A 21923-nucleotide genomic window follows, 5' to 3' on the forward strand; every position below is an offset into this window, starting at 1 on the left:
CAGTCACGTCTCGAATGGCTTTTTTCCGAGTTTCAGCACTGACACTTATCCACAGTTGTCGTCCTTCGTAATGTTAACTTACATTGTGAAGGCTAAATATAAGAGGAGTTAACTATACAATAAGTAAATGTAAGGGGCAGTTATTTTACTTTGCACAGATCTTTGCCAGTTCAGTAGTGTGCACTTGATGCGCGATATAAAACAAACCTTTATTTACAGTCTCCTGTTAAGTCTTAAGTCTGTGCAGAGTTTAGATGTTCTCCTGTGTTCACATGGGTTTCCTCTCCTTCCAAAGAGTGGGTCGGGTCAGCAGCTAAGTTGCATGTGTGTGATTGTCCTGTGATAAACTTATCTTGTCCTGGGTGTACCCTGCTTTACACTATGCTGGAACACACCACTGCATTGAATTAGCAGTTATTTAAAATGGTAGGGGAAAAAAAAATATAGATGGGATAGGACAAATTAAAACTATTTCAAACATCTTTATTTTATATTTATAATCAACACTGGTTGTATAGACATTCGCTTTCAGCTAGAAAGATTTACACATGTCCAAGGACTCAAATCAGCTATCCCAGAATACAGCAGCAGGATTAAGTGCACCAAGTGAATATGTCTTTAAAATAAATAGGCAAATTATGCAAAACAAAGTTAGTTTGCAATCTATTAATGTTTTTTGCATTCTATATTACAAAAATTCTGCAAGAATTTTTACATCAACAAATACATGTACAATTTGCAAACAGTACTAGGAAAACAGTGAAAAAAAAAAAAATCAGTAAAATCTAAGTTTTAGCTTCATTTCTTAAAAATGTGGCTTTTATTCTGCAAGCATCTTGACTAGGAGGTGCCTAGGTTTTAGAGTCATTTCATAAGTTGTGTAGGAATTAGAAATTGTTTGTATTGCTCATTATTATGCCTGAAGTAGCATTTCTGGCTCTGACACAGCACAGTACAGAAGAAAACCCATTTCATCGATCTCCTCTTCCTTAAACTCCGACAGCAAATTCACAGTTTGCTTGAAGTAGCTGGGTAGACAACCAACTTCAAGGTAACCGATGATTTCTGCGATTGCCTGCTGAAACCTATCGGCGAGAGCAGCCTCTGTCCAGTCAGACTCCTTGTCGCTGAGGTGTAGAACTACATTGGTCAGGTGCTGACCAGACAGTCTCCTCAGCGATGGGCTGCTTCTGCACACAGTCTTCAGGATTTTCACGCACTTCTTCCGAACACCACCATCCACTCCATCCAGTTCAGCAAGCTTGGTAGTCTCAGCAGTATAAAAACTCTGGTACCATAAGTTGTCAAAATTACCAGTGACCTCCAGCTGCGCAGTCAAGACAGTGTCATTCAGCTGTACGGTGGGCAGTATGCTGATGAACAGATGGCTTTTCTGATTCAGTACTTCCAGCTTCAGTTCCTGGGACCCCAACACTGGTCTAACCACACAGTCCAAAGTACTACTGAGAGATGGCCAATTCATGGTTTCCATCACAGTCTTGTTTAGGACCTCCACTATCAACCTGGAGGAAAGGTATCCTCCCACTGAGTATTTGTCCCAGAAACTGCGACCACGGGGGAAATACTCCAGGTTAAGTCGACGGACCATCCAGAATTGAGGGTTACCCAGGATAGTATCCTCACCAGGAATCAGCTGCCAAAGACTATCCTCAATTTGCAAAGGCACCAGAAGACAGGCATGATCTGCAGCGACCACCTGGAAGTCATCCACTAAGGATCCTCCCAGGTGCATTTCCCCCAGGGGCATGTCAGGATGCTTAGTGTGAAGGAAGCCTTGGATCTCTGTGCATATGTCCAAAGCCTGCTGCTGTGCCTTGTTCACATCCTCTACAGAGAGGACTGCATGGCTCTGGTAGTAGTGCTGGAGCCTCTCCTGGAGAGTAACACACAACTGCTGCCTCTTTACTTTGGAATTTGGCTTCTCTGGCACCTCCGATGACTTGTTTAATTCAGCTGAAAAATAAGACTTATTGAGTTGTGGCAAACAAATTCTTTTCTCAAAATAATTGTGTAACAAGAACATTTTCAAATGATCTTAGAAACATCCAAAAACAAACTACAATAATGGATAACATCCTACACTATGAAGTCAAAGCTTAATAAAAATTAAAAAAAAAAGTACATTTATTAATTCAGATGGCATTCTTGTCCATATTAACTTAATGTTAAGCTGGGTAATTTTTTTTACTAAAGTAATCAAGGCAAGTTTTTCATCATTCATTTTATCAAGCTATGTGGACTGAAGGTACTGGAACAGGAGGTGGAATCTAAACCTGGGTCCTTCAAGGGCGATACAGCAGCTCTAATTAGTATGCTACTGCTGCCTATTTTTACATTTATTAGACACTTTTCTCCAACATGACATTCTCAACTTAGAGAATAAAAAAGTGGTACCTTTATGTGCCTTGGTGGCAGCTACAATCTGTTTCATCACCACCCCCTCGATGCCTTTCTTCAGAAGCTTGGGGGAAGCACTGACCAAGCTCAGCTCCTCCCAGCTGTCCATTAGCTTTTGGTCCGATTTTTCACCATCGAGAGGTTTGCCGGCACGTTCGATCAGCTGTGACAGCACATTGAAGTGGCATTGCTACCATCAGTTCTCTTACATATGGGTGTCTAAAGTGATCCACATTCAGACAAATTAAATACATTCAAGTAATCTTAATGGCTTTCATTTGGTTTATTGGGCTTTTCCTGTGAAAATCAGTACAGTTTTTTGCTTACCCGTTTAACAGCCAAGGTGGCTATTCCCAGCACTGCTGCTCCCCCTACTCCAAGCACAAGTCGTGCATTGGCCAGCAGGAAGTCTATCACTGCTCCAATACCATCCTCCCCTCTCCTCTTTCCTTGGTGGCTCATGTCTCACTTTCTCACAGCCCCTGTAAGTCACGTACACACACTGTTGTTGATCCCTGAACACATTGTCCCACTTTACATAACACTCATTTCCATCTACAAGTCACTCTCAGCTCCTATGGGAGGGGGGGGGGAAAAAAAAAAAGTATCTGTAGGAGTGTTTGTAATCGAGTTGAAGTTTAGACTGCAGTGATTAAGGCACAAACTGTAAACCCTGTAAAGTATTCCAGCAGTAAACCAATAAAAGTTTTATTTTTCCACCAGGTTCTACTGAAAGAAGCCATTTTACCTATCAAAAAAAAGTCATACTTTAACACTAAGATAGTACCTACTCAGTCGATATACAGATGAACACAAAGGGATAATGGCAACAAGAAAAGGAAAAATGTTGTATAAAAGTAAAATCTCTGCTCCCCTTTTACCCCAATTTAGTGCAGCCAACTTTCCCGGATGAATGCAGCTCTGATTTAGCAGTGCACCTGGCGCCGGCATTTCACTGAAATAGATCTCCACGAGTTGCAGCCATTCAAAGGACTTCAGGCTTGTTTAATTACTCATGTCCCAGAATAGTGATACATTTTTTTTCCCTTATTTTATTAGGGATCTCACAAATAAGCATTGCCTTAGTTACACAGTTAAAATTTTACACTTCTCACTACTCCAAAGTTTTAGATACACTGGGAACAGAAACTGCACAGTATCAACCTTACAGATTAAATTAAAAACAGGCTGCTGAGAACCTGCCAATTCTATATAACAAAATATCAAAATGCAGAGCTGAATAAATAATTACATGTACAAAAACTCACAGCCTACCAAGAACTGATTTTAACATCAGTCAGGACTTCGTATTTTAATGTGTGATGCACCCCATTTTTCTGTTACGTACAAATCATGGACAAATAAATTAACACCTAAATCTGACATATTTGCATAAATGTTCAGTATGAATCATCTTCATGGTTGAAATCTTTGGAAATACACAGCTGGATGGAAGAGAACACACACATAATTTTACTGAATGCTGCAGATTTAAATCCCCAATGACCTTTTAGGGACAGCTGGTAGCTTGTGGTTAGAGTTACTGCCTTTGAATCCCAAGGTTGCAGGTTTGACCCCTACACCATGCTGCAGGACCCTTCAGCAATGTATTTACGAGTAAAAATTATTTAGTCAAATAAATGGGTAAATAACTGTAACCTTAACACTAAGTAATTTTGGAGAAAGGCATCAGCTGAAACTGTTTAATAAAACTGAAACTTCAGACCAAACTCCTCATATTTTTCCATGTCCATTCTGTAAAATATCCCATACAAACAGAAGTTTACAATCTAAAAACTTTTATACATTTATAAACACAATCAGCACCTGGCCAAACAGTAACATGTTCAGTTTGCAAGTAGATGTTTCTGGTGTCAAGTCTTAACCAGAGCAGTTATATATGAAAAAGATCAGCAGAACTACATGAACTTGTGTATGAGGTCACCTCCCGGCCTGGCGGGGGTCCAGTTCTGAGTTCCACTCATAAACTGAACAACCCCCACCACCATGGTCACATTCACCTCCAAAAAATGAAGATGATCTTGCAACAAATTATTAACCCGTGACTGAAGTGAATGCAGGGTCGTTTTTAATTCGGGAAAAATTTCTTTTTCCAACACCACACTGTAAGTACAGTACTGTGACTGTTACTGTACAACGCAGTGACGACCACTTCACCGAGCTGCTGGATCAAGGCCTGCAACCGGCATTTTCAAAACAAAAACAAAACAAGCTAACTCGTATCATGAATGCCGGTTCAGACACAGCCCCGAGCAAACCAACGCTACTAAACTTTTCTCTGAAGCCGCTGACGACGCACTCCACCTACAATAATATCAAGCTTGCCATCATACTATCCAAATAAAAACCGACACCATTATTAATTAAACACCACAACACGCTGAAGAGGAGCGAACGGGGGCCGACCAGTACCAGCCGCTGCTGGCTTGTGTACCTCAAACGAGTTTCCTCTTCAAAAAAAGTCGAACAAACGAGACTAACATATATCCTTACTTACCCTTTCCTTTTGATTTACTGAATCCGAATCATGCTATATTGGATTTTATTAGTTTAACAAATTCAACGAACTACCAAACCGAAGTGTTTTGACGACTAGTTAGTAACGTTTCCAACTCCGGTAGCACAGCCCCAGTGGTGATACTGAACGAGACACTTCAACAAACCAATAGAAAGAGACCCCGTTCGCGTGCACCAATAAGAACGCTGGACTGCTCATGTCTACCAATAGAAAGTCAGGATGTTACATTCACACGTCCCTAAATAGGTCATAAGCTGGTACATGGAGGAGGGCGCGTGGACGATGCCTTTACGAAAGGAACCGCGCCTTCTTCCAGTTCTCGATACGCAGCATAAATTCGTCAGTAATTTAACAATTTTTTCGGCAAAATTCTCAACCTTACAACTATTATAGCCAGTTGTTCACCTTAAACCTGCAAATCTCTAAACCTGGTTATACTGATCTTATGTATTTGCCTCCACTGGCTCTGTAAATTAATTTAGTAATATGAATATGATTTTTAGCTTACGCTTATGCAGAGCTTCTCTCTCATACGTGAAGATAACATTTATTTCGAATGGATAGTCCTCGGTATTTCTACTGCTATCATCACCACTTTATCATATGATTACAGATTAGTACATAATTGAACGAAAACAGCTCAGCAGAAACAAAATCACACACTCAGGTTGGCTGGGAGCAGCAGCTTTTTTGTATATATAAAGCTTAAGCAGGGACCAGAAGACCTGCATTTCGTTACACCTGAGACAATCACACCTGGGTCTTTATCGAAGATATCCAAATGACCAGACGCGGTCGTGCACATAATTATATTAGTACAATTCAAACGAACAAATTTTTTACATACATGTGATATCATATAATTTCAGTTGAACAGTATTCGGGTAATTTGACTGCTGACGTCTCGCCTACACGCACACAGGTCGGGAAGGGCGCGTGATGAAGGACGATACCATTGTTTTCATATGCGAATACAGTACAAAGACTATACCATGTTCCTCTGGAGAGGGTATTTCACGAAGAAAAAAATAAAATAAGACCGTAACGGACGATACCATTTCGCACTTGCTAGGGGAGCATCTGAGGACAATACCATTTCCGTCCTGTAGGGGGAGAGTGTGAGTGTCGGAGACGCGCCCCAGGAACACACCCAGAAATAGAAACAGGTTCACAGCGAGCAGCTGCAATGGCCGCGACCGGAGTTCTCCCCTTCATCAGGGGGGTAGACCTTAGTGGAAACGACTTCAAAGTATGTAGCTATTTGTATTATTGTTATTATTTTATTTTCGGAATGCCGATGAGTCAGTCAGTGAACATGCTGCTGTTGTTTCTTTATTTGCGGGCGACGAACTAGTAGTGACTAATTAAGCGGAGGTGACATCATGATGTTGTAGAGAACGGTGGACAGAGCCGCGCCGGCTTCTTGTACGAACTAGGCCCCTGAGCCCGGGCAGCAGAAAAGCACTACGGCGGTTATTCCCATAGTTGGTGGCGGGCCGCCTGTGAGCGTTAGCGGCGCTTCTAACTCCGCTATAAGTTCTGACATGACGACAACACGTCGTTACATCCGGGGCTCTTTTCTTCTACGGGCTATTAGTTCCTGCTTAATAATGAATCAAAATAGTAGTACACTGAGACAACTTAATGTCAGTATTGAGTAAAATGTGGGGGGAAAAACGGGGACCGGCTGCCCTCGTTTGTTGTCTTTTATTTCAATTGCCGCTGTGGTTTGTGTGGCTAAGCTAACGCCCCAACACACGGTGAAGTATGTGGTGATAAAATAGACATTTTGTCACTCACAGTCACTGTGCTTCTCCACCTACCTGGCCCTGGCTGCTGGGGACGGTTAGTCTTAGTGAGGAGGCTAAAATGTAAATGTGAACTGCCAACTTAAATATAGTAGGTAGAGTGAGTAAACCAACCAATCAGATTGCGAGGAAACGACTGTTAGACAGTGAGTAGACTAGCAAGTTAGTCTGTGCAGTTTAGATGTAAGTTAGACAGTTAAGTTTTAACTTAGATGGTTGTCAGACTGTGAGTCAGTTAGTAGATTTGCCTTCATTACATTTACATTTATTCACTTAGCAGATGAGATGATTTTCTCCAAAGCGACTTACAATGGATACTGTGTTATCAGCGCACCCACACCTTTATTCACCGTGGTGACTTACACTGCTAGATACACTACTTACACTGGGTCAGTCATCCATAAATCAGTGGAACACACACACACACTCTCTCTCTCTCACACACATTATGGGGGAATCTGAACAGCATGTCTTTGGACTGTGGGAGGAAACCAGAGCACCTAGAGGAAACCCACACAGACACAGGGAGAACATGCAAACTCCACACAGACTGAGCGGGGATCGAACCCACGTTCTCTTGCACTGCCACTCCGTTATATTAGTTTAATTGATGCTTTTTTTCCAAAGCAACTTACAGTATTAAGCTACTTAGAACTGCTTAGACAGCTGGGTAATTTTACTGGAGAAATTCAGGGTAAATACCTTGCGCAAGGGTACTACAGCCCGAGGTGGGATTCAAACCTGTGACCTTTGGATCCAAAGGCAGTAGTTCTAAGCATTACGCTACTAAGTTAGTAATTCAGATTGTAAGCTATGCACTTAGTGAGTTACTCCGAAAGTTTGTAATTCAGGCTGTAAACTGGGTAATGGATACACCGGTAAATTATGAGAATAACCTCAGTAAGTAGGAATAAGATACTGTAGTTCAGATTGAAGAGTTAGTGATACAGATACATAGTAGACCAGGTAGTTGCAATATTAAGGTAAGCAGTGATACAGATGCAGTAAGTTCCACCTTGTGATGGCCCTTGGGAAAGCTGTTGAAATGATGGTGTGAAATGTTCTTCAGAAGCTGGAAATGTGGTGTGTGACTGTGGTGTGCAGTGGACGATGGAACCAGTTTCCAGTGCTGGGTGTTTGAACTGGTCCGCTTTGTTGCCCTCGTCCTCAGGGAGGTTACTTTCCAGAGCATGTGAAGGCCATGTCAAGCCTGCGCTGGCTGAAGCTCAACAGGACGGGACTCTGTTACCTCCCCGAGGAGCTCTCCTCTCTGCACAAGCTGGTGAGGTTATCTGCACATTAAAAACACATTATTTCCACACTTATTGTTGCACGGCTCACTGTATTCTGTCTGCTCATTGTTACTGCAAACGTAGCTGTTTAATATTTAAACCTACATATGTTAAACTTTTTTTTTCTTCTATAAAGGAGCACTTGTCTGTCAGTCACAACAATTTGACCACTTTACATGGCGAGCTGTCCAGTCTCCCGTGTCTCAGGGTAAGGATGCCTTTCACTTCCTAAAGTAAATACACTATAAATGTCAGTGAACAGTCAAGTGCTTGCCATAGGTTAATGTTAAATACACTAGCACTTTGGGTTATAAACTATACAGGTGTTTTCCAGCATATTTGAAATGTTTTTTTTTTTTTTTTTGTATTGATCCGTTTCCTAAAATATCCGCAGCAGAAACATGACCCGTGTTTACCTTCCGAGCCAGTAGACGACAGTAAAATGCACCTAAACAGAATAGGTGTTAACTATCTTAATTCACCTGGCTTCAAGTTTTCACAGTTCAGGTCTGGTGTTTTGAGGGATTACTAATAGCACAAGTACCCAGGGGTGAATTGATCCCATGGAGATGAGAGTGAGGGTGATGAAAATTGAGGAAAAAAATAATGTTGCACTTGTTCTTTGCATATAATAGTCATAGAAGATAGAGGCTATTTTCTCTGTAATCTTAAATTTGTTTTTAACATAGCTTGGTTAATGAAATTAGTCTTGCAAGTTTTTATTTATTATAGTTGAGGATATAAAACCACGCATGTTAATAATTTGAGCGTTGTCTGCTATTAGGCTTGTATTGATTTAAATTTTATCTTAAAAGTGACTTTGCACTTATGAAGAAAATTAGTTATGGAGAGATTCCTAGTCCTGTTTGCATTCATGAGTTAAAAAGCCCATGTCGTCTTGTAGCAAGGATGGAGAGTTGGTAGTGTGGTGGTTAGGGTTGCTGCCTCTGGACCCAAAGGTTGCAGGTTTGAACCCCACCTCCAGCTAGACTACCTTTGAGCAAGATATTTACCCTAAATTGCTCCACTAAAATAACCTTGCTGTCTATTACTTACTTACTTGTGCCTGCTACCCCTCTTGGGGCATAGGCCGTCAACAAGGGCTCTCCAGGCATCTCTGTTCCGGGCCAGTTTCCATGTCCCGATGTTAAGGGTGGCTTTGGTTGAAAGGATGGTGATCGGCTGAGCAGTTTCCAGATGCTTCTGGCTTTCACCACTCCGCGTCATAAGACTTCCAGCTGGAAGCCCATCTTCTCCCAAGGCCGAGATGTCTTGAGTACTTGTTGGCGTTTCTGTAGCGGTGTGGGTTTTTTACGGGATGGGGTCGCTAGCCCCATGCCCAACCCTCCTCCTTTATCCAGGCTTGGGACTGGCAGGGGACCACGAAGGAACCCCTCGGCAGAGTTCTTGCTGTCTATATGAGCAAATAATTCTATGTAGGTTAATGTTGTAAGTTGCGTTGGAAAAAAAATGTCAGCTAAATTAATAACTGTAAATACACATTCTTACAGAATGGTTACTGACCTAATGTGAAACACACAAAAAAAATGAATACATCCTTAATCCAATGCCTCTTTTTTTTAAAAAGAAAACTTTTTGTTTAATCTTAAGGCGATCGTTGCCCGAGCAAACAACCTTAAGAACTCTGGAGTTCCGGATGACATTTTTCAGCTGGACGACCTCTCTGTTCTGGTTTGTATGACTGCTGAGTTAAATGAAGTGTTGACTTGTGTGTCTCAGATATTTTATTTATTCTGTTTCTCTGTCCTTGTATAACTGTAATCACAGGATTTGTGTTATTAGTGGCCATATATGTATTTATTGTTATTTTAAGGTATGTATTTGTAGGTCCCCCTCATAGTTTTAAGGGAGCTTAAGGTAATTTATGTGCTTTAATGAAGTATCTCTGTTTGTGCCTCCTCAGCATATACTGAAAGTTTTGGGTGTTTCATTGTCCATTTTGTTCACATTACTTTAACAAATCTCTTGCCAGGATCTGAGTTACAACCAGCTGACTGAGATTCCAAGAGACCTTGAGAACTCCAGGAACATGCTGGTTCTTAACCTCAGCCACAACAGGTGAGGAGATTCCTCAGCCACCGTTTGTGGTCTTGCATCAGTTTCGAAGGGAATTTTTAAACACAAAACCTGTGATGGCCTGGCATTTCATTTGCCTCATACCCCATGTTACCAAGACAAGAGGTGGTTACTGATAATTGGTGGATGTATGGATGGCCTTTAAAAGACAGTTAATTACTGAACGGGGGGCACGGTGGCGCAGCGGGTTTGGCCTGTGCCTGTTCTCTGGGAGGTCTGGGTTTTGAGTCCCGCTTGGGGTGCCTTGTGACGAACTGGCGTCCCGTCCTGGGTGTATCCCCTCCAGCCCTACGCCCTGTGTTGCTGGGTTAGGCTCCAGCTTGCCGAGACCCGACTTGGGATAAGCGGTTTCAGACAATATGTGTGTGTGTTTGTAATTACTGAACTTTAGTGTATTGCATATGTTTTATTCCCCTTCCAGCATTGACAACATACCAAATCAGCTGTTCATTAACCTCACGGATTTATTATACTTGGATCTGAGTGACAATAAGCTGGATAGCCTGCCTCCGCAGATGAGACGCCTGGTTCACTTGCAGACCTTAATACTCAACAACAACCCCCTCATGCATGCACAGCTAAGGTAAAACAGAGTTGGCATCTTTCTCATATGCCACCATATAAACGGTGCTCTGTGATGGATATGCTGTGGTTTTGGGGGGGGAAAAAAAAAACCTTCCTGTCCTTTTGTGTTTAGACAACTGCCAGCCATGGTAGCCCTTCAAACCCTCCATCTGAGGAATACCCAACGTACCCAAAGCAACATGCCAACAAGCCTGGAGGGCCTCACTAATCTTGCAGGTAATGAACGGCTCACTGAGTGAATGTTTCCATTAACTGCTGTCATACAGAGATGCTTTATACAGCTTTAACTTAATGTACTATAACATAGTTAGCCAGTTGTGTCAGTTACATAAAATCTCTGGTTTGTGTTTTAATGTACAACTTCAGCAGTGAAACAGGACGTTTTACAACTTATTATGTTTGGTAAAATTATAATATGCTTACTTTCTTATTTAGAAAGTGACACGTAGCCTGTTTGTGGAATCCACGGGCATCTTCCGATATGTTACCATTTCCCTCCGCAAACTGATGGACTTTCGCAGTTGGAAATATTTTAGATGGTGCTCGAGTACATAACGTCCTGGGTCTCTTGCCTTTCAGATGTGGACTTGTCCTGTAATGATTTAACCAGGGTCCCAGAATGCCTTTACACACTGTCTAACCTGAAACGCCTCAACCTGAGCAGCAACCAGATCTCTGAGTTGTCATTGTGCATTGATCAGTGGACGCAACTAGAGACTCTGAACCTCTCCAGAAACCAGCTGACATCACTGCCGGTAAGGGCAGCTGTGCAATCGTGTAAAGGGCTTATTTTTCCAACACTAAAAATAATGCAATATGAACTTGAAGCCAAAGCAGAATACTGGAAACCTTTTAAGCATGTTGCAGTATAATCAGAATTCTTGGTTTTGCAGGTGTTTGAATGGAAATTGTGCTTGTAATGTTGTGCACCAGTGTGTTTATCCTTGAGTGTTTCAGTTGTAATTCAACTTATATTTCAGCTGGATGAGACCAATACTGAGTGTCTGATTGAGCTGCAGAGCTTTAAAATGAAAGGATATGTTGATATACTTTTGAACTTGTTTTGTTTTTCCAGTGGCTGTTACTGACAATGTGGTTTAACCATAATACAGACATAATTTTGACAGTGTTTTGCTTGCTTTTTTGTTCAGTCAGCTGTGTGCAAGTTGTCGAAGCTGAAGAAGTTGTATTTGAACTCAAATAAGCTTGATTTTGATGGCATCCCCTCCGGGGTTGGGAAGCTGTCCAACCTGGTGGAGTTTATGGCTGCCAACAATAATCTAGAGCTTATCCCTGAAGGATTGTGCAGGTATGCGTGCTTGGATAATGGTATGAAATGTTAATGATAATGGTGTGAGCATTTTTAAGGCTGATGATGTGAATTATAAATGTTGTGCCTACTTGCGTAGGTGTGGAAAGTTGAAAAAGCTGGTCCTCAATAAGAATCGCCTTGTTACTTTACCTGAAGCAATCCATTTCCTCACAGACCTAGAGGTACGAATATTGTGTTTTATAAAGTTTATTTAATAAAGGAAAATGTGTTGCTCAGTGTGCTGTGAGTTTAAATAGCTTTGGAACTGTGATACGACTGTTTTGTTGCCTCCAGGTCCTTGATGTGAGAGAAAATCCAAACCTTGTGATGCCCCCAAAACCAGTAGACAGGACAGCTGAGTGGTACAACATTGACTTCTCACTGCAAAACCAGCTCCGACTGGCTGGGGCATCTCCAGCTACTGTGGCTGCAGCGGGTGGAGGTACTGTGTGCATCACTGAGTACTGTTGCCAATAAAGGAAGGAAATGTTGGAGAGGAGGCGTTAACCCAGTTTGTTGCACAGGAAACAGTCCGAGAGATCCGCTGGCTAGAAAGATGAGGTTGAGAAGACGGAAGGATTCAGCTCAGGATGATCAGGCTAAACAGGTCCTGAAAGGGATGACGGATGTGGCCCAGGAAAAGAATAAATCCATGGAGGTACGATAAATCAGCAACGCTCAAAAATTCAGATTTTATGAGAACATTTCTAGGTTTCGTAGAGTGTTTTTTGTCAAAACCGTGTTTGAAGAATTGCTTTTACATGTGGAATTATTTAAACGTAAATGCATTGTACGTATAAGTGAGATTCCAAATATAAATGTCAATATGATTCATTACTGTTATTAATGCTTCTTGTTATGTCTCTGGTCTCTGTTTACGTGATTTACTTTGTCAGCCTGTTTAGAAGTGTGATAAAGAAAAATAAAATGAATTCTTAGTGTCAGCTAAAAGTTGACAAAAGCGGGTCTGAACGCAAAAATGAATGAATGAGGTATCGTTGTTGTGATGTGAGTTACATGTGGGAACAAGAATGCTTGAACTCTGCACATTTGTGATGCTTTGTCAGGAGGATAATGAGCTGAAATATTCAGACCTGAAGGCACGGCGCTGGGATAAGAACCTGGAGAAGCCCCAGTTGGATTACTCTGAGTTCTTCCTGGAGGATGTGGGCCAGATTCCAGGGGTCACTGTGTGGCAGATCGAGAATTTTGTGCCTGTTCAGGTAGACGAGGCCTTCGTCGGGAAGTTCTATGAAGCAGACTGCTACATCGTACTGAAGGCAAGGACAGACCTACGCGTCCTCACCTTACTCTCTTCAGAAGTGTTGCGTCCAGGGCCGGCATTCTTGAGCGTTGTTTTCCAGACGTTTTTTAATTTAATTTTTTTTTTTTTTTTTATTATTATTATTTCTAGACCTACCTGGATGAAAATGGCTCCTTGAACTGGCATATCTTCTACTGGATTGGTCAGGAAGCCACATTGGACAAGAAAGCAGGTTCTGCCATCCATGCGGTGAACCTGCGTAACTACTTGGGTGCGGAATGCAGGACCATTCGGGAGGAGATGGGGGACGAGAGTGAAGAGTTCACTGCGGTCAGTGCAGGAGCATTGCTGAAACCTTTTTGAATACTTTTGCTGCTTGTGTCTCAACTGCCATTTATTCAGAATTATTTAAACAAAGTCATTAACCCACACTTTCTTTAAATAGATTTTTGACAATGAAATTTCCTATATCGAGGGAGGCACTGCTAGCGGATTCTTCACAGTGGAGGACACCCAGTATGTAACAAGGTAAAAACTGGGTTAGGATCATGGGAGGGGACTGGTTGATGTTACTTCTTAAAAAGTTGTCATAAATGCATCTTGCTGGTGACACATTGATAAATTAACTGGTGTTCTAGGGTGATAACAGGAAGAAAAATCTGATTTCAACTCTGTTTATTCTAAATAGGCTCCACAGAGTTTATGGTAAGAAGAACATCAAGCTGGAATCTGTCCCCCTGAAGGCTTCTTCTCTGGACCCACGGTATGTCTTAATATGATACTTTCTTCATTTATCTTTTAGTCTTTGTGATTCCTTTTATCCCATCAGCGTCCTGGTCAAATGAGCTCGTCTCTTGTAGGTTTGTCTTCCTGCTGGACACTGGTTTAGTGATCTATGTGTGGAGAGGAGCTAATGCCACGCTGAGTGGCACTACAAAGGCCAGGTAAGTAACAGTTGGATGTAATGATTTGAAATATTTGAATAATTCCAGTAATAGTTCTGTACATCACAAAAATAAATGTATGCTTGTGTGGCAGGTTATTTGCTGAGAAGATTAACAAGAATGAGAGAAAGGGAAAAGCAGAGATCACTTTACTGGTTCAGCATCAGGAGACTCCAGAATTCTGGGAAGTCCTTGGGGGGCAACCTGAAGAAATCAAGAAGCATGTTCCGGACGACTTCACCCCGGTTCGGCCCAAACTGTACAAGGTACAAGATGCTGTCAGTATGATCTGTTGCAGTGACTGTGGAGCCAGAAGCATTTGGAATTAAATCAGATCACTTGAAGCAGATGTTTCTGTTCATGGCCCTTTTAATTAAAGGGCTTTTATTTTAATTTGCACATCTATGCAGGGCTATCTATTCTTTTTATCATGTCCTAGAGATTTTAGTTCACATATTTATTGATTTGGTAGATCCCTCCCCAAGTAATGTGCAGCTCAAAGTAAACAAAAGTGTATTTCACAGCAGATAAAGATTGATGTAGACTGACCAGATGTATATTTACACAATTTTCAAAGTGCAGTTTGTCCAATATCACCGTTTTTCCCCCACACGTTACATGTGTAGCTGCCTCTAGAACTGAGACTGTAACAGATGGCTTGATGGAAATTTGTGCAGCTTTCAGCAGATCAAGAGAGAAAGAGCCTGAAAGATTTTTTGAGACCCTTGAGGGGGGTGGTGGTTTCCAGCAGTTCTGATGCAGGGAGGAAACTTCCAAACGTCCCCCCCCCCCCCAGTAAATGACTACAATACATAGTGTACAGTTTAGGTGTAGTTCAGGCCTGTAAAAACCCTCAGTCAGAATGGAATTCTTGTGGTATTTCAGTAATTCAGAGTCTACTCTTCATTGTAGGTTGGCCTTGGCCTGGGGTACCTGGAACTGCCTCAGATTAACTACAAACTGTCAGTGGAGCACAAAGACAAGCTCAAACTGGACGTCATTCCTGAGCACAGACTGGTACCATCAGAATGTTGACGACATCAGCGCATCTTTAAATTCGTTTATAGTTGTTTTCCTTTTCCCCTCCTTCCTTCCCCCCCTTCTGATGAAAACTTTGCCTTTTTATGAGTGTCATTCATAACTTGTTTCTGCCTCTCATGGGCTGCAGCTCCAGAGCCTCCTGGACACAAAGGGTGTGTACATCCTTGACTGCTGGTCGGACGTCTTCATCTGGATCGGGCGCAAGTCCCCGCGGCTGGTGAGGGCCGCTGCCCTCAAACTGGGACAGGAAGTGTGTGGTATGCTGCACCGGCCGAAACACGCCATGGTCATCCGCAACCTGGAGGGAACCGAGTGCCAGGTAGTGGACGCTACCTCACCTACAAAAATGACCATACTGTCACTCGTTTATCTAGTTAAATAGACTACGAAAACATCCACTTTAAATCTTCCTTGCCTTTTGTGGCTAAAAAATAAACCAGATGGCCTACAAATGATCTGAAATGATTGTTAGGAGACTTGACACTGATTTTGGGGTTAGATGCAGTCACGTGAGACAAGTTGAAAATATTTCTGCCAGTTCTGAAGTCATGCTTCGTATGTGAGGAGGAAAAATTTCAGGCTCGTATATTAAAGTTGGAAGTTTTGTGCCATCCAGCACCATTTCTGACATTTTGTGTTCTCTGAAATGGAAGGTTTTCAAATCCAAGTTTAAGAACTGGGACGACGTGCTCAAGGTGGACTACACACGCAATGCCGAGACGGTCCTGAAAAAGGAGGGCTTGTCAGGCAAGGTGAAGAAAGACGTGGAGCAGAAGGGCCAGATGAAGGCTGACCTTACAGCCCTGTTCCTCCCGCGACAGCCGCCCATGCCTCTCGCAGAGGTGAGAACCCAAAACGCATTTGTTCAGAGGATGGCTCCATATACGTATGGTGTACTCTGTCTTACAATATTTTCCCTTTTTTTTTTTTTTTTTTTTTTTGGCAGGCTGAGCAGATGATGGAGGAGTGGAATGAAGATCTGGACGGAATGGAGGGCTTTGTTTTAGAGGGAAAGAAATTTGCTCGTTTGCCAGAAGAGGAGTTTGGACACTTCTACACTCAGGATTGTTACGTGTTCTTGTGCAGGTGAAATAACGAAGTCTGTGATGCGAACGTACCGTTGTTCTTATTTCATTTTTGGATGTTATACTTTTTTTTTTTTAAATCCAAAATTGTCACTCGACACTTCACGTTCTTGAGTTTTGCATTCTGTGGCGCGGTTTATATGTTAGACATTTTGTAGGGCCTGTTGTAACTTGGTTGTAAAAATAGCACAAGTTTCACCACAAACTTTTCTCAGTTCAGGCTCTGTCATCAATAGGAGTTTCCACTGTGCATTATGCAATATTGCTCATATACTTTTTTTTGGCACTCATGAGAATGGCTGAGGGGGGTGTGGTGGCGCAGCCGGTTTGGCCTGGTCCCTCTCCGGTGGGTCTGGGGTTCGAGTTCCGCTTGGGGGGCCTTGCGACGGACTGGCGTCCCGTTCTGGGTGTGTCCCCTCCCCTTCCAGCCTTATGCCCTGTGCTGCCGGGTTAGGTTCCGGCTCCCCCCGACCCCATATGGGACAAGCGGTTTCAGATGGTGTGTGTGTGTGTGTGTGTGTGTGTGAGAGAAAGAAAGAGAGAATGGCTGAAGTTGTATTTGTGGTAGAAGATGGGACTAATTCCGTGCCGTCTCCCTCTGGGATGAGCTTAGGTACTGGGTGCCTGTGGAGTACGAGGAAAATGAAGAGAAGGAAGGCGACAAAGGGGACGGTGAGGGGGAGGAGGAGGACTTCCAGTGTGTGGTGTACTTCTGGCAGGGGCGTGAAGCCTCCAACATGGGCTGGCTCACCTTCACCTTCAGCCTCCAGAAGAAATTTGAGAGCCTTTTCCCCGGCAAACTCGAGGTGAACATACAAACCGCACGCATCGGTCCGGTGGCTTACTCTTCCTAAATCAATTGAAATTTTTAAAAAATGTAAGTAAATGTGACAAAAAATGAAACCTGCTATACACTATAGTTCCATGTTGGGTTTGTGTGCAGAAATGATCAAATGAGTGTCATTTCAGTGTTCACTGAGTGACATAATCATTCCACACTTTTCAGTTTCCTCACCAGGTGGCGCTGCAGTGGCCTTTTATTTGTTACGCTAGCTACTGTATTCACTGGCCACATCTGCTGAGAAGAAATGGGAACCTTCTGCTGTCCCTAGAATTTTCACTGTTAATACATTCCTCCACTTGTGACTGGCTTACGTTAGGCAATTTTTAATAATAAAAATGCCCTTGTGACCAATGTTCATTTTTATGCAGGTTGTGCGAATGACGCAGCAGCAGGAGAATCTCAAGTTTCTGTCGCATTTCAAGAGGAAGTTCATCATCCATAAAGGAAAGAGGAAGCTGAAGGATGACAATGTGCAGCCTAGCTTGTACCACATCAGGACTAATGGTAGTGCCCTGTGCACCAGGTACGCTTCCGCACTCCCGTTGTACATCTGCATTTCTGAGTGAGTGAGTTAGGAGTGAGTGAGTGAGTGAGTTATTCAGAAATGAAGAGTGCAGTTATGAACCTAGATCTGCAAAGTCAGAATGTCCTTTAGTCAGAGAATTAAAGATATTCTGTATATTGTGGTTGTACTGATCCTGTGACCTTGTGTTTTAAGGACAATCCAGATTCCCACAGACTCCAGCAACCTCAATTCAGAATTCTGTTTCATATTAAAGGTAGGACTGCTGTGCTTGGTTGGGATTTGCTGACTTGTTCTCAACAAAATCACAAAGCCATTACATATGCATATACAAAGATAAGTTGTTGATCTGATTTGCTCATTTATGAAACGAAAACAGAATAAACAAACCAGCATATGCAGTCCAACATGAGGCCGGCATTTTCACCTCCTGATGTAAACCATCAGATGTATGATTGTATGGGGGGGGGAACAGGTAGATGATGAGCGACAGTGGGATGGGCCCAGAAAAGCTGGTCCAGTTCAAAATGAGTCATTAAACTGATTTGGTATTTTGATCTTTCAGATTCTTATAGAGAATATGTACTACTATTCCTGCATCACTGGCTACAAAAGATTATTTTAGTTATTCTGTAATTTCCGATGTAAACCTCAAGAATGTGGCAGGTGGTTCTTATTTCCTGCCTTTCTCTGGTTGAGGGCCAAGTCATGCAAAGGCCCCCTGTCGGAACCCTGCCCAGGGCCAGACACTGACTTTATCACGTGGGGGTCAGTGTAACTGGAGAGGACATCCCTCTGGATACGTTTGGCTCTTGCTTCATACATCCACGTACATTTCCGCTTTTCTCAAACATAAAACCTTATTAAACCTTAGAGGTCTCAGTCAAACATTTTGTTCCTACGCATTTAAGTGTGCACAGTGTTTTCGTGTTGAATTTGAAGTGAACTTGCATTGTAGGTGCCATTTGAGAGCACGGATAACCAAGGTATAGTGTACACCTGGGTGGGCAGAGCAGCAGATCCAGATGAGGCTAAACTAGCGGAAGACATCATGAACACCATGTTTGATGACACCTATAGCAAACAGGTAAAAAAAAAAAAAAAAAAAGTGCAACACTTTGCTACAGCGTTCAGTTTTATGATCTGGTCAAAATGCCTGATATTTATTTGATGGTTTTGTGCCTCCAGGTGATCAATGAGGGAGAGGAGCCAGAAAACTTCTTCTGGGTGGGAATTGGCTCTCAGAAGCCGTACGATGAAGATGCAGACTACATGAAATATGCCAGACTCTTCAGGTATGTGTCCAAGTACTGAAATCAGTCCTTTAAAGATAAGACAAAGCTGCAAGCGGAGTCCGCAGTCTCTCCTGGGCCCCTGACACCTTGGATGTAAAACAAGGTGATGTATGAGACTGCCCTTTAGTCCACCACAAGACTTGTCTCTTTCACACAACCTGACTTTTAACTTGCCAGCCTGTAGCAGCAATGAAGACATTCATCTGAATAATAGTGCTAGAAATCAAGGAAGTTACGGAGACCCTTCCTTTTCAGGCAGGCTGGACATTTTACTTTATCCAAGTTCCAGACAGAAAGGTCCCTGAACTTCACCTTTAGCATTAACTCATGTTGGATTTAAACTCAAGTAGAGTGTAGCCGGAATGGCTGCAGCAGCTCTGTTTCGGTAATTATTTTTGAGCCTTCATTCAGTGAAAACCGGTTTGGTTTCAGGTGCTCAAATGAAAAAGGCTTCTTCTCCGTGTCGGAGAAGTGTTCTGACTTCTGCCAAGACGACCTTGCCGATGATGACATCATGCTTCTGGACAATGGAAAAGAGGTCGGTGGCTCAGCCCCGTGACAATCATACTGTTGAAGTCATTTGGAATAATAGGGTGTGAATGTCAGCCTCCTGTTATACAAACTAGAGCACAAGTCAGTCAGTTTTACCTTTTAATGATTCATGTGTCCTTTTCCTGTGGATATTGGTACCATTCATTTTGAACAGGCTGAGATGATGTGTTCTCTGATTTATGCTGTTTCCCCTCCTTTCCAATGGCCAGGTATACATGTGGGTGGGCACTCAGACCAGTCAGGTGGAGATCAAACTGAGCTTGAAGGCCTGTCAGGTACGGATGAGTGATGGGGCCGTGTGTGTGAGACGCCGAAACTCACTGCTCATTGGTTCTCACTGACACCACCCCCCACCCCCCTGCCTTTCCACATGCCTATTTTGTCTGCTGACCACAGGTGTACATCCAGCACATGAGGTCGAAGGACTCGGAGCACCCCAGGAAGCTGCGTCTGGTGCGCAAAGGCAATGAGCCTCATTGCTTCACACGCTGCTTCCATGCCTGGAGCGCTTTCCGGAAGCCGCCTGCCTAGAGAGCGCAGTACAAGTACAGCATGTTGTCTGTCAAACGCTTCCACCGTCCACATGAGGTAGACATTAGAGAATGCAATATACTGCAACACGCTCACTTTTTTCTAAACCCCGTTCACTGCCCACTCGCTGCGTTTACAGGAAGGTCATGTTGTGGTGAATGTTTTGAAATGAATATGAGAGATTGTAAGATGGTAAAAGGTAGGACTTTTTTAAAAGCTGCATTTCATTCATACAACAGGATTGTTTTCCGTTGAAAATGCATCACCAGTTACGGACAAATTAACATTTTTGTGGGGTGAAACAACTACTTGTGTAAAGGTCTAAGTATTAGGTTACAATTTTTAATCTGTTCTTCTGCATCAACAATCTATTTTATTAGGGCTTCACATGTAATTGCAAAAAAAAACTATTTAATGCTTTGGCTGAATTTAACATTTTGGCCTCAGTATCTATATTAAGTATTGCTTTGCAGAGGTTTAAACAGTCAAACAAATAGGCATATATATATTAATCATTGTTACAATTAGGAAAGATTTATGCCACAGTAACACATGCGATGTCTTGAGAGAGCAGGACATGCAATAATTCCTGAGATGTAATTTATGTGAAGTCTGTGTCAGACTGTACATGTCAAAATCCTCCACACGGTTATAGCTGAATACTGTCCTCCTGAGAATGTTTTACTTACTGTTTGTCTCAGCTTGATTTTATCAGTCTGATGCTTGGTGAAAACGGTGCCAAAACACCCCTGATGGCTGAATTGCAGCCGCAAGGCTCTGGTTCTTATGTCATAAATGAAGAGCTACCCCCCCATCTCCCCCCCCCCCCCTTTTTGATTGAGCAACCAGTATTGTAGCCAGGGAGCTGCTCAGCATGACTGCGATATTTACCACAGGCAAGCAATCAATGCATCGAAGTAGAACGTAATGGGGGGACGGAAGAGAGGGGAAGTCCTTTGAAATGGATCTCATCTCTTAATGTGAGCATTGCACTGTAGCACGTCCTTTGTTCGGCACTCAAACTGCACAAAACTGCCGGGAAGCAATTTACAAGTTCCTGTATATGCAACGTACACTGTTATTACTCCTGCTGCAGCCCTTCATTAAAAGGCCTCCAGGGAGTTAGACTTCTAGACCAGTATCTGCTTGTCATCTCTGTGGAAGCTTGGTGTTTGTGTTTTAGTAACCCCCCCCTTTCTGTTTTAGCTATTCATTGTTTATCCTCTACTTACTTTCATTACTCATAAGGATATACTTTTCCCTATAAAGTACCAAAGCTGATTTTGCACTTGGCTTCTATTGAATATCCCCAAGAGGTGGTCACTGTCTGAGGGATTGAGGACAGAAAATACTGTATTTATTTTGTACCAGAATAAAAGTTCATAATGAATTGGTTTATGGTGGTATGTTTTCTGGAAATTTTAGACTGGGTGATCAGCCTTTGGTTATTAAGCATGGTAGTTCATATGCATGTTTGAGATCATGCTTTTACCTCAACTGGTCCAGCCTTAGTGCACGGTTGCTAAATGAATAAATGTACAAGAGTGTCAAGCATTTCTCTAATGCAACATCTATATCATGGAAAATACATATTAGACTTAGCTGCAGCCAGTTTCCTCCATCCTATGAGTGTACATCACCTAACTGCATAAAACAGTCCTAATCATTTAATGTATTTATAAAAATATTATTGCAGTGGTAATGTCAATATTCCTACCCTGTATAGAAAAACCAGAGGTACATATATAGCACTTGGCCAAATGTTAATCTAAGAGGGTTAGAACTGTCACCCT

At 42.5% G+C, this 21923-nt stretch overlaps 2 protein-coding genes across 4 annotated transcripts; one reads left to right on the forward strand and one right to left on the reverse strand.

Annotated features, from left to right (window-relative positions):
* Nucleotides 1–506: 506 nt before the first annotated feature.
* Nucleotides 507–6835, reverse strand: mief2 (mitochondrial elongation factor 2). 3 transcript variants are annotated; one of them, XM_018740508.2, is made up of 4 exons: nucleotides 6781–6835; nucleotides 2746–2900; nucleotides 2416–2581; nucleotides 507–1974 (listed from the first exon to the last, which is right to left on the reverse strand). In XM_018740508.2, the coding sequence occupies exons 2-4, from the start codon at nucleotides 2878–2880 to the stop codon at nucleotides 914–916; spliced, it is 1362 nt and encodes a 453-aa protein (XP_018596024.1). In that variant the 5' UTR covers nucleotides 2881–2900; nucleotides 6781–6835; the 3' UTR covers nucleotides 507–913. The 3 variants fall into 3 exon arrangements, with proteins under 3 accessions (XP_018596024.1, XP_018596029.1, XP_018596018.1); XM_018740513.2 differs by lacking the exon at nucleotides 6781–6835 and adding an exon at nucleotides 5805–5962; XM_018740502.2 differs by lacking the exon at nucleotides 6781–6835 and adding an exon at nucleotides 4937–5080.
* flii (FLII actin remodeling protein) lies at nucleotides 6075–21520 on the forward strand. The gene is made up of 30 exons (XM_018740490.2): nucleotides 6075–6206; nucleotides 7937–8047; nucleotides 8194–8265; nucleotides 9669–9749; nucleotides 10051–10136; nucleotides 10576–10737; nucleotides 10852–10955; nucleotides 11319–11494; nucleotides 11891–12048; nucleotides 12149–12233; nucleotides 12346–12493; nucleotides 12576–12709; nucleotides 13119–13331; nucleotides 13466–13645; nucleotides 13761–13843; nucleotides 14004–14078; nucleotides 14176–14259; nucleotides 14354–14525; nucleotides 15172–15276; nucleotides 15428–15619; nucleotides 15954–16142; nucleotides 16247–16386; nucleotides 16999–17191; nucleotides 17598–17752; nucleotides 17948–18008; nucleotides 18711–18839; nucleotides 18941–19047; nucleotides 19480–19585; nucleotides 19809–19874; nucleotides 19996–21520. The coding sequence occupies exons 1-30, from the start codon at nucleotides 6144–6146 to the stop codon at nucleotides 20128–20130; spliced, it is 3765 nt and encodes a 1254-aa protein (XP_018596006.1). The 5' UTR covers nucleotides 6075–6143; the 3' UTR covers nucleotides 20131–21520.
* The last annotated feature ends 403 nt before the right edge of the window (nucleotides 21521–21923 follow it).

This window comes from Scleropages formosus, chromosome 20 (assembly GCF_900964775.1).
Source record: "Scleropages formosus chromosome 20, fSclFor1.1, whole genome shotgun sequence".
NCBI lineage: Eukaryota > Metazoa > Chordata > Actinopteri > Osteoglossiformes > Osteoglossidae > Scleropages > Scleropages formosus.

Bases quoted from the DNA above. Each gene is read 5' to 3' on its own strand.
- mief2 (XM_018740508.2), bottom strand. From the start codon at position 2,880: ATGAGCCACCAAGGAAAGAGGAGAGGGGAGGATGGTATTGGAGCAGTG. The intron at 2,582-2,745 runs GTAAGCAAAAAA...GTGCTGTCACAG, and splicing joins CCACCTTGGCTGTTAAACGG to CTGATCGAACGTGCCGGCAA. The intron at 1,975-2,415 runs GTACCACTTTTT...CTTATTTTTCAG, and splicing joins TGCCACCAAGGCACATAAAG to CTGAATTAAACAAGTCATCG.
- flii (XM_018740490.2), top strand. From the start codon at position 6,144: ATGGCCGCGACCGGAGTTCTCCCCTTCATCAGGGGGGTAGACCTTAGT. The intron at 9,750-10,050 runs GTTTGTATGACT...ATCTCTTGCCAG, and splicing joins TGGACGACCTCTCTGTTCTG to GATCTGAGTTACAACCAGCT. The intron at 14,526-15,171 runs GTACAAGATGCT...TCTTCATTGTAG, and splicing joins TTCGGCCCAAACTGTACAAG to GTTGGCCTTGGCCTGGGGTA.